Genomic DNA, 12,701 nt, shown 5'->3' with positions numbered 1-12,701 from the left:
TAATTAGTAAATAGAGTCCACCTGTGTGTAATTTAATCTCAGTATAAATACAGCTGTTCTGTGAAGCCCTCAAAGGTTTGTTAGAGAACATTAGTGAACAAACAGCATCATGAAGGCCAAGGAACACAACAGGCAGGTCAGGGATAAAGTTGTGGATAAGTTTAAAGCAGAGTTAGGTTATAAAAAAATATCCCAAGCTTTCAACATCTCACTGTTCAATCCATCATCCGAAAATGAAGAGTATGGCACAACTGCAAACCTACCAAGACATGGCCGTCCACCTAAACTGACAGGCCGAGCAAGGAGAGCATTAATCAAAGAAGCAGCCAAGAGGCCCATGGTAACTCTGGAGGAGTTGCAGAGGTGGGAGAATCTGTACACAAGACAACTATTAGCACTCGACAAATCTGGCCTTTATGGAAGAGTGGCAAAAAAAAAAAGCAATTGTTAAAAGAAAGCCATAAGAAGTCCCGTTTGCAGTTTGCTAGAAGCCATGTGGGGAACACAGCAAACATGTGGAAGAAGGTACTCTGGTCAGATGAAACCAAAATTTAACTTTCTGGCAGGTTGATAAAATTACTGGGAGGGGCTGAGCATGACCCAGCTGTTTTGGTCGATGTTGGAACCAATGACGGAATAAATGGAAGGTGGAGGCTCCTTAAGAATCAATTTGAAGAATTAGGCTGCAAGTTGAAGGGAAGGACCTCTAAGGTGAAATTCTCTGAAATATTACCTGTGCCATGCGCAACACAGGGAAGATGGGGGGGATTAGAGAACTCAATGCATGGCTGACGACCTGGTATAGAGGGAAGGGTTTGGGTTTCTAGAGCACTGGGCTGACTTTTCATTGTGGTACAGCCTTTATGCTAGAGATGGTTTGCACCTAAATGGAAGGGGGTCTGCTGTGCTGGGGGAGAGGTTTATGGGAAGGCTGGAGGAGTATTTAAACTAGGATCAGGGGGGGGGAATTAGATTATAATGGGGTAGACAGATCAGACAGGGGTCAGTCATTATTGGTGGGTGGAATGGAGAAAGATGGGAGGAGGGCTGTGGCAAATGATTAGAAGGTTTCCATGTTACAAACAACCAGTGGAATTGGTACCATTTGTATGAAAATAAAACATGTGCAATATACGTGTACAAAGTTGTCAATCAATTAAAGTGTTTGTTCACCAATGCCAGAAGTCTGCCAAGCAAAATAGGGGAGTTGGAAGCTTTGGTGCATGAAGAGAACTATGATTTAATTGGTATTACTGAATCTTGGCTTCATTCTTCACATGAGTGGGTCATTAATATTCCTGGCTATGTTCTCTTTCGGAGAGACAGGGCAAATAGGAAAGGTGGTGGTGTGTCTCTGTAAGAAGTGATCTCAGAGTGAGTGTGAAAGAGGACCTAGATGATGGAGAGTGTGATGAGGCTGCAGCATTATGGGTGGAACTGCACATGGGGGTGCATACTACAAAGGTAATCATTGGAGTTTGTAATAGGCCTCTTAGTGTTAATGGGTAGGTGGAGACTCAGCTCCTTGCACAGATTGAAAGGGCTGCAAGGGCTAGGACAGTGATAATAATGGGGGGATTTTAACTACCCGGAAATTGACTGGAGTAATGGTACTGCAGGAACAATTAAAAGGCCAAACATTTTTAAACCTACTACAGGACAATTTTATGGTACAGTTCATAGAGGCCCCTACTAGGAATGATGCTCTGCTGGACCTGGTAATCTCAAACCATGCAGAGCTTATTACAAATGTCCATATAAAAGAACATCTGGGTAGCAGTGACCATAACATGATTTCATTTATTGTTAGCTGTAAACAGCAAGCACATACGGGGAAAAATAAAAAACAATTTTAAAAGAGCTAATTTTCCAAGGCTAAGAGCTGCTCTCCAAGACTTAGACTGGGAGGGAATATTGGCATCGATGAACACAACACAGAAATGGGAGTTCTTCAAAAAGACTGTATGTGAACACTCTGCAAAATATATTCCCATGGGCAACAAGTTTAAAAGGCTAAAAATCAAACCTATGTGGCTTATGGGCAAAGTTTAAAAGGCTATAGGTAATAAGAAAAGAGCTTTTATTAAATATACAAATGAAGGAATGCTATAATGGTTTAAACATTACAAAGATTATAACAGAATATTCAAAAAGGAAATAAAGGCCGCAAAAATTGAAAACGAATGGCAGATGGCAAAAGCTAGCAGGACCAACCCCAAAAATTCTTCAAATATATTAAAAAGGTCCAGTCCAAGCATGTACACCCTTTACAAAATAATCTAGACAGGGTGACTGGGGGGAAAGAGAAGGCAAATTTATTAAATACCTTTTTCAGCTCTGTGTATACAAAGAAGCATGGGGGAGCTCTTGTCCATAATGGGCAAGGTATTGAGATAGCTCCGGATGATCCACATTTGCTCACACAGTTGATATGATCCAAAAATATTTAGACAGAATAAAGGTGAATAAAGCACCTGGAACGGATGGCATACACCCATGGGTCCATAAAGAATTGAGCTCTGTCATTTCAAAGCCATTGTTTCTAATTTTTAGGGACTCTTTAATGACTGGCATAGTACCACTGGATTGGCATAAGGCCAATGTAGCGCCAATATTTAAAAAGGGGTCAAAATCTTTACCAAGTAATTATAGACCTGTTAGTTTAACTTCTATAGTTGGGAAAATACTGGAGAGCTTAATAAAAGATGAGTTCTTGCTGAAAAAAATATTTTAAGCAACAGACAGCATGGATTCATAAAAGACAGAATTTGTCAAACAAATCTGATTTCTTTTTTATGAGGAGGTGAGTAAACCTTGGACAGAGGAGTGGCGGTGGACGTGGTATACCTGGATTTTGCAAAACCGTTTGACATAGTTCCCCACACACGGCTAATGTGTAAGGTAAAGTCAACAGGCTTGGAAAAATCTGTATGTAAATGGTTAGAAAACTGGCTAAAAGATTGTATTCAGAGAGTAGTGGTTAATGATTCATTCTCTGAATGGTCTAGGGTTGTGAGTGGTGTACCCCAAGGTTCAGTATTGGGACCCTTACTTTTTAATATATTTATAAACGATATAGGGTCTGGGAATAAAATTCCCATTTCAGTCTTTGCAGATGACACCAAGCTGTGCAGTGGAATAACGTCCTTACAGGATGTCTCCAACTTACAAGCTGACCTCAATGCACTGTTTAATTGGGCAACTATGTGGCAAATGAGGTTTAATGTTGATAAATGTAAGGTTATGAACTTGGGGGCTAAGAATATGCATGCATCATACATACTAGGGGGAGTACAACTGGGGGAATCAATGGTGCAGAAGGATCTGGGAGTTCTGGTAGATCTCAAGCTTAATAATGGCAGGCAATGCCAAGCTGCGGTTCCTAAAACAAGCAAAATCCTCTCTTATATTAAAAGAGGTATAGACTCCAGAGAGAGATATTTCATTTTTATGTGGTTGAACTGGATGGACTTTTGCCTTTTTTCAGCTAGACTAACTATGCAACTATGAAAAAGCAAAACGCTATGTGTGGCGGAAAACACTGCACATCACCCTGAACACACCATCCCCACCGTGAAACGTGGTGGCAGCATCATGTTGTGGGGATGCTTTTCTTCAGCAGGGACAGAGAAGCTGGTCAGAGTTGATGGGAAGATGGATGGAGCCAAATACAGGGCAATCTTAGAAAAAAACCTGTTAGAGTCTGCAAAAGACTTGAGACTGGGGAGGATGTTTCACCTTCCAGCAGGACAACAACCCTAAACATACAGCCAGAGCTACAATGGAGTGGTTTAGATCAAAGCATATTCATGTGTTAGAATAGCCCAGTCAAAGTGCAGACATAAATCCAATTGAGAATCTGTGGCAAGACTTGAAAATTGTTGTTCACAGATACTCTCCATCCAATCTGTCAGAGCTTGAGCTATTTTTCAAATAAGAATGGGCAAAAATGGGAGAGACATACCAAAAAAGACTTGCAGCTGTAATTGCAGCGAAAGGTGATTCTACAAAGTATTGACTCGGAGGGGCTGAACACAAATGCACGCCACACTTTTCAGATATTTTTAAAAAATTTTGAAAACCATTTATTATTTTCCTTCCACTTCACAATTATGTGCCACTCTGTGTTGGTCTATCACATAAAATCCCAATAAAATACATTTATGTTTTTGGTTGTAACATGACAAAATGTAGAAAATTTCAAGGAGGTATGACTACTTTTTCAAGGCACTATATCACATGGTTCTTGGCAGATAAAAAAAAAAAGGGGCAAAAAGGAGTGGGAATGGTAAATATCAGTAGAGGAGCACATTCACCTTTTCTTACCTGTTACGCAGTTCATGGATGTCTCGGCGAAGGCGAGCGGTTTCCTCCCTGTACCTATTAACAGTTCTTTCATCTTCTTCTGTCTGCTGGCTCAGTTTCTGCATTTTGTTGATTAGGTAGTCCCTGATCACAGACAGAGTGGCTGTGGAATTATGAGCCAGGGTCTGCACCACTGTAACATAGGATCAGAGATATACAAGATCACAATTGTTCACAGAAAATCAGAATCAACTTACAACCATTGCTGTACATTACAGAAAAAATGTCTGCAAAGTATTTACATGTATACTAATAAAGTTAATTTAACATTGCACAAAAACAGTATAGTTTAACAAATTATTATTAAGTTTATTATTCTAAGTATGGTAGACTTTAATATAGTTTGGCTACTTTCAAGTAAGATTCTTTCATTGTTTAATTGTTTATAGGGATATGTCGATCCAGGATATCTACTAGACATATCTGTGCGAATTATATTGAGGATATACAGAAGCAATGCTCCACGGACAATGGAATCTAGTACCACTGTTCCATTCACAAAAAGGTGGCAAGAAGCAATGCCCCCCTACACATTAATGGCTAGTAGCAATGCCTCCTTACCCACTGATAGACTGTAGCAATACATTGGTGGACAGTAACAATGCCCACTACACATTGGTGGTCAGTACCAATTATTTTATTACAGGTACTTATAAAGCGCTGTCAATTTACGCAGCTCTTTACATATATTTTGTACATTCACATCATTCCCTAACCCTCAAGGGGCATACAATCTAAAGTCCCTAACTTACATTCACACATACTTACATACACACACTAGGGCCAATTTAGACAGGATCCAAATAACTTACCAGCATTTCTTTGGAGTGTGGGAGGAAACCCACGTAGGCAAAGGGAGAACATGTAAACTCCAGGCAGGTGGTGTCGTGGTTGGGATTCGAACCAACGTCCCTAGTACTGCCAGGCGGAAGTTCTAACAATTTAGCCAATGCCTCCTATACATTGGTTGTCAGTAGCTATACCCCATACACAGTGGTGGTCAGTAAAAATGCCTCCTATACATTGGTGGTCAGTAGCAATACCAACTACACATTGGTGCAGTTACTGACTTTGAACTTGGTCTGGTGGCAGCAGCATGGTGCTGGTAGTGGCAGAACACTGATGTGAAAAGGCAGTTAACCAGAGTCTCACAGAGACTTTTCAGGTGTCACTAAAGACTAAGGAATCCATCTCCTCCAGCAACAGTATAGAACCATACAGGCATGTTCTTTACAATGAGTGACTAATTAATTAAAGAAAACCCAATACATTTTTTTGGTTGACCAAGCTTTCCCATCTATGAAGCTACCCGACATGTACTAGCGCTTTGCATTTTCCCTTCTTTCACAGAAACAAAAAAAGGAGATGGGACAACCCTTATTACTCTTGGAAAAAGAAGGTTGAAGTGGATTTTATGAAGCTGATATATTTTCTAATTAAGCAATATATATCACATTTTGTGTCCTTTAGCCATTTTAATGAAGTCTTACAAAAATAAACAAGCTTATAAAGTTAAGAGCCTAGAAAACTCACCTAGTAGTGGAGGCATGAGATTTTTGCTTTCAATATGTCTCAGCACAGTAGCAATGTGTTCTTTACAATCTTCCTCTTTGCGGGCAAAGTAGCCAAGTGCTTGCTCCCACAAAGAGCTCTCTTGCTCCCCATACTGTTTGCAAGCCTCAATTACTTCTTGGTATTGATTGTTTTGCATGTGGTAATGCATAATCTGCTGAAAACTAGGAGAAAGAAATCAATGCAATAAAAAAACATGCATTACTCACTCTTAGGCTGGCCATACATTATACAATTATCTTCCAATTTTCTGCCCAATTTCCTTTAGATTTACCTTCAACTGTGTAGTGCAAGGGCCTGCCTAATTGGATACAACTGAAAGTGTTGTTTAGGTTTGTCCTCCTAATATATGGTTTTTGGTAAATCTAAACCAAAAATCTCCAGATAATTGTATAATGTATGGCCAGCCTTTGTCTTTATATAAACAGTCACTGAATGGATGTACTTACAGTTTGCCTTGTTCATACAAATACAGCACTCCTTTCTGAAAATTGTGCATTTGGCATAGGACAAGAGCTTTATCAAACACATTCTTAAAGCGCCCACTCTTCAGAAGAGTCATGACATCATTTTGGAGTTGTTGCCTTGCCTGTTAATATATTAGGTTTTATATTAGGTGAGGCACAGATAGCCTGACAGTAAAATACTAATCACACTGTAATGAGGCAGAGAAGAATTAAAAGGGATGATTTGGGTACGAACAATCATCACTTGAATTTAAAGCAGGTGTACACAGACACTGCTTGAATTTCACTAGTTATGTAACATTTTCTTTAAGGATTGTAACAAAGTGGTAGTGAACCTAAAACACAAATCAATCTGATCCTACACTTGAATAGATTTTACCTTTACTAAGCATTTGAGCTTAGTTTGGTATCTTGAAGCAATCCCCTTCTCCAGAAATCCCCCCTGCTCTTCTAAACAAAATAAATCTGACACAAGCAGAAAAAATGTTGCCACTCCCCTTCTGTGAGTGACAGGCTGTGCTGAAGACGAGACCAGCATGAGCCTCCATGTTATACACTACAAAAGGGGTGGGGGAGTGGGTGTCCTCTCCCTGCTGGTCTCTGCCTTCACAAGATCGAGAACTCAGCACCAGTGATTTATGACATAGATCGGCATCACTTCAGTATCTAGGCAAGTTTGCCGCCAGCTGATTATTTTCCTGCTCTATTCACAGCACCTAGCTTGTGAATTGCTGTTTACAGAGTTTTACATGAGAATGTTTCCTGTTCCACATTGCCACTTTAGGCTGCAGGATTCCTAGGATTTTTAACATTAACCCCTTCCTACCAGCTTTCTCCTGATTAGCACAGATCCTGTGCTGTAAGCAGAGCTGACATAATCATTGGCACCTGTGTATTCCCCTGAATGCACTCAGGAGACATGCTCGCAGGCATAGAGATGTCAGATAGCTGTGCAGGTTCTTGAGCCTAGGCTAGAGAGTGTGTATAACTGAGGGACTGTGTGACATCACATCTCTGCCTACCATTCTTTGGTCCTAAGCCATGCCCATAGACCAGCAGGTCTTTGAGGGCTGAGACAACCTAAGAGAGCATTTTTCTGAGGTACACTCACAGCTGTATGTACATTTACATCAAAATGTATTCATTTATGGCAAAAAGTAAATTTTTGTTATATTTGCATTTACAACCACTTTAAGTCTAGTCTACCAAACCGTTATCGAATAAGTGGAAGCCTAAGTTAGCCCCTGGCTTCTTATGTCTTGGACACTCCAACAATGATACCTCCTCACAATAATTAATCGACTCTGCTATTGTTCATCTTGCAGTTTTGGGTTTTCCCACCCCCTCTGCATGTTCCTGCACCTCTGGTTGCATTCTATACGATGCAGAAAAATAAAAAGAATCCAAGAAAGATACTGAAAAGACAAGTCTCACCAACAAAGTCTATGAGAGATTAACGGTCAGGCAGTTTAACTCTTCAGCATTTAGCAAAAACTGAAATATCAATTTGGGGTGGAAAGATCCTTCAAAGCGAAGAACTAATAGGCACTTGTTTATTTGTGCTTGTAGATGTTAGTCTTGTATTCAGTAAGCATTTACTAGACATTAAGTAACTAGCTGCCTGCAGAGATCAGCCCAATAGCCCTTCAGGAGCTTGCTGAACCTTGCTAAATGCCTGCCATCAGAACCAGATTTCCCTGTCTTGCAATTAAACATCAGCTGGACAACTATAGGCTGTGCAAACATGCACGCATACAGGAAGGGCAGATGCTAAGCACACTGGGTACGTACTTGTGGGTCTCTCTCATGTGCCCAGTTTTGCAGACGTAATTCCAACAAAGTATCATAAACTCCTTGAGGTGAATCATTCTGTACTTGTATCATATGTTCAAGAAAGTTCTTTAATTCACAAGGATTGTTGGCAAAAATTGGAATGAACTCTTCAGGATTTGCCTGGAAAAAAAGCACACATGACCACATAAGAGAACAAAAAAAAAATAGAGCAAGTAAACGAAGGCCTCATGCATAATGACGTTTCATTTTACCTCCTCTAGAAGCCAGCATTGTTGTGGCCAAAAAGCACTTGGTGCTTGTAAAAGTGTGTACCACGTTTACCCACGTCAAGCATTTGGCCATTAATTAATTTCATTGAACAGAATAAATAATTTATTCTGGCTGTTTAAATGTATTGACGCTCAATTGCTAAACATGCCTAACATTTAGGCACATTTACACTCGTTTAAATGCATCGAGTGTTTTTTTTAGCCAAACACTGCTGCTCCAGGATGCCCTGGCTGGGAAGGGGGGGGGGGGGGGTTCTGCCACAAAATGCTACTAAAATCCTATGTGTGCATGGACACACACGATAACATGCAGGGGAGTTTAGAGGAAGTACAAAAAAAAAAAAAAGCCGGATGCCCCAAGGAGCAGCTAGAAAAACATGCAGTATGCCTGAGTTGAAGATGGTAAACACTTTTTTTTTTTTTTTTTTTTTAAATCCAAAACTTGAATGAAAGTACCGGTAATAAACATCAACCTATTACAGCATATTTAGACTAGAACATCTTCATAAAAGCATTTTATAGATTTATTATAGGCACAGAAAAGAAGTCGGAAGAACACAAGCTAAGGGATGACAGAAGAAGGAGATAGAAAGATAGAGAGAAACCAAGAAACAAAACCGCTCTGGGGAGGGGAAGGGACGGGTTTACATTCAGACAGATCTCTAAATTTGTACAAGTGTACAAAGTGTGCAAGTGTAAGAATTGATGCTGGTTTGAAGCCAAAGGGTAATCACACCAAATATTGATATTAATTTTATTTAGATTTTTATTCTGTTTACTCATTTTGGATTTTGTAAATGGATAAAAATAAACAAAATATATACAGTTGTGACCAAAATTATTCAACCCCCAATGCTGTAAAGGGGTTTAGGGACTATAGTGTACATTTGGAATTGTATTCAGAATCAAATCCTACAAGGACGTTGTAACTACCCAAATGCAACTAAAATGACATCAATTGTTTATGTAATACAGTAGTAAATGGTTCTTATGTGGTTTCTTCATTGCCACAATTATTCAACCCCTTAAAGACTACCACTCTGAAGAACAGAGGTTCATACAGGTGCTTTCCATCAGGTATTGAAAACACCTGTGGATGTCACCGAGCAGCAATCAAGCATAATAAGCACCAATTAGGCAGCTTTAAAATGACTGTGATACTCAGCTCCTTCTAGACATTTACTGGTGTGGTTACAAACATGGTGAAGGCAAGAGAATGGTCCAGGAAGACAAGAGAAGAGGTGATTTCTCTTCACAGGAAGGGCAATGGCTATAAGAAGATTGCAAAGATGTTAAACATACCAAGAGACACCTTAGGAAGCATCATTCGCAAATTCAAGGCAAAGGGCACTGTTGAAACGCTACCTGGTCGTGGCAGAAAGAAGATGCTGACTTCGACTGCTGTGCGCTACCTGAAGCGTAGAGTGGAGAGAAGTCCCCGTGTGACTGCTGAGGAACTGAGAAAAGATTTGTCAGATGTGGGTACAGAAGTTTCAGCCCAGACAATAAGACGCACACTGCGTAATGAAGGCCTCCGTGCCAGAACTCCCAGGCGTACCCCCTTGCTGTCTCCAAAGAATAAGAAGAGTCGACTGCAGTATGCCAAAAGCCATGTGGACAAACCACAAAAGTTGTGGGATAGTGTTCTGTGGACTGATGAAACAAAATTAGAACTGTTTGGGCCCATGGATCAACGCTATGTTTGGAGGAGGAAGAACAAGGCCTATGATGAAAAGAACACCTTGCCTACTGTGAAGCATGGTGGAGGGTCAATCATGCTTTGGGGCTGTTTTGCTTCTGCAGGTACAGGGAAGCTTCAGCGTGTGCAAGGTACCATGAATTCTCTTCAGTACCAGGAGATATTGGATGGAAACGTGATGCAGTCCGTCACACACCTGAGGCTTGGGAGACGTTGGACCTTTCAACAGGACAATGATCCCAAGCATACCTCCAAGTCCACTAGAGCATGGTTGCAGAGGAAAGGCTGGAACATTTTGGAGTGGCCATCGCAGTCACCAGACTTAAATCCGATTGAGAACCTCTGGTGGGACTTAAAGAAAGCAGTTGCAGTGCGCAAGCCTAAGAATGTGACTGAACTGGAGGCCTTTGCCCATGAAGAATGGGCGAAGATACCCGTAGATCGCTGCAAGACACTTGTGTCAAGCTATGCTTCACGTTTAAAAGCTGTTATAACTGTAAAAGGATGCTGTACTAAGTACTAAGATTGAATGTCACTTGGGGGTTGAATAAAACTGATAATGCTGTGAGCACAGAAAAGACATTTGTGGTTATTTCATTATAACTGTTATGTTATATTTGTCTGACCTACAAGTGCCTCTTTAATGTAAATGTAAGCAAGATGACTGAATGATCAAAAGCAATGTCAAACTGGCCAAAACACTCAATTTCAGTGGGGGTTGAATAATTTTGGTCACAACTGTATCTTTTTGAAAGCATTCTAACTTTACAACATTTCTTCACACCTGCCTGAAGCTTCTGCACAGCACTGTACTTTTTATACTTTTACATTTATAGTTCAAGGAAGTTTTATACTTTTTATTTTTTATTGTGTTGATTTATGAAGGGGGGTGTCAGGCCCTGAAACGTGGTGGATTTTGTAGCAGAATAAGATTATTTATATATTATACGAACTAGTGCTGAGGAGTGACAACTTCCTGTCCATTAACCTGCACCACACACACAGATTTACAACTGAAGCATGATGCCTGCCAATTTTCTGAAAGTTCAGTGGTAGGGTGCTTTTTGAGATGAAGGGGACCTTCAGTCATCTGTTTATACTTTGGGGTCGAGGTGTACTTTCTCGCTTCAGAGCGTCTCTCTTGATGGTAAAGGCTCCTCTAAAATGTAGCTATATTGTTCTACTGCAGCAGCCATCTCATCCAGGGACTTGGGGTTCAGCCTGGGTCACCCAGCAGTACAGTTCTTTGTAAAGACCACACACAAACTGATCCAGGGTGTTTGCTCTACAAACTTAATAAGGGTCAGCACATCAGGTTGCAGCCAGTCCTGGAACAGGTGCATCAGGATATAAAGCTGAACATTTGATTGTCCAATCAGACAGACGGACAAAATAAGGTCATAGTCAGATTCAGATGAAAGGTAAGGCCCACCCCTGCTTAGAGGGAGGAAGCAGCTTATCAGGAGGTTCCAAATTGCCATAGAGAAATAGCTGGAAGTGAGTGCACAGAAAGTGTCTTTGTGGCCCTAGGAGTTTAAAACAATCTTAGCTGGGAAACACTAACAGACTGGTCACCCAGTTTCAGAGTGGTACACACCACTGCATCAATAACAGCCAAACGGTTTCCTTTAATTGGGAGTGATAGCAGTAGTACACTGCAATTTCCCATAGGCAAGCTCATCAGTGAAGAACTGCAGAGACTCAGAATCAGCCTCTGCACTTTATGGCTCAGAAGCCAATAGGGCCGTTGGCAAACCAGATGTATATTCTGCCAAGGGTGGTGCAGAAGCACGCTAGTGGCTTCTGATCAGAGTCCTCAAATAAATGGGTGACATGGATCATCTTGCAATATTGCACAACCATGAAAAAACCTCAGCGGAAGCGGTAGAGTCACAGAAGACTCTTAGATAGAACAGACTCCAAAGTCAGAGGATAACATGATTTCAGGCTGCAGACATCAGCACCATCAGAAGAGTAAAGACTTCCTGTGTCCCTTATTAGACCAGAATGGAAATGATTTTAGCCATCATTTGCATAGAACGATTCTGCAGCATAATTTACAGTGTTCACTCATCACAATAAGGACCAACAACACGGTTTGTAGAATGATGTGAAGAAATCTTCTAAGACTTGGGAACTGCACCCATAAGAAGAAATGTGTATGCAACCATAGAGGGCAAAACTATGAAATCCTCCTTTACCCTGTGAGGGCAAAACAACAAACCAGGTTTGTGATCTCCATCGCTGAAAATTCGTGGAGGGACACAGTGTCATCATAATTGAAAGTAGTGGTAAAGGAGGATGATTAAACACAACTAAAACTCCAAAGAATAGGGAAGTAAAAGTGAAGAGAACACCTCAAAGACAGCAATGCAGGAGAGAATGGTGAGGAAGTAGTGGGGTGTGAAAAGTGCAAGGAGCGGTACTCAACCTCTCATAAAAATGTGCACTGGACCATAACCCACCTGCCAGTCATGGAAGCCCAATGATGAGCCAAGTACAAAGCAGGTCTGAAAACAGAGGAAGATGAGGATA

General features: G+C 40.8%; 1 protein-coding gene across 2 annotated transcripts in view; it reads right to left on the bottom strand.

Moving 5' to 3' along the window:
* VPS11 (VPS11 core subunit of CORVET and HOPS complexes) overlaps positions 1–12,701 on the bottom strand; it is an 86,150-nt gene that overhangs the window by 15,298 nt on the left and 58,151 nt on the right. For both annotated transcript variants that reach the window (XM_089657320.1, XM_089657319.1), the window contains exons 11-14: positions 8,196–8,357; positions 6,387–6,526; positions 5,899–6,101; positions 4,327–4,498 (exon numbers count right to left, since the gene is read on the bottom strand). In XM_089657320.1, the coding sequence (XP_089513446.1) occupies positions 4,327–4,498; positions 5,899–6,101; positions 6,387–6,526; positions 8,196–8,357 (677 nt within the window). The remainder of the gene's footprint in view (positions 1–4,326; positions 4,499–5,898; positions 6,102–6,386; positions 6,527–8,195; positions 8,358–12,701) is intronic.

The sequence above is a fragment of the Staurois parvus genome, unplaced genomic scaffold (genome assembly GCF_062004578.1).
Source record: "Staurois parvus isolate SC_StPar_1 unplaced genomic scaffold, SC_StPar_1.0 ptg000981l, whole genome shotgun sequence".
NCBI classification, from domain to species: domain Eukaryota; kingdom Metazoa; phylum Chordata; class Amphibia; order Anura; family Ranidae; genus Staurois; species Staurois parvus.
This window is presented reverse-complemented; position numbering and strand designations above follow the sequence as displayed.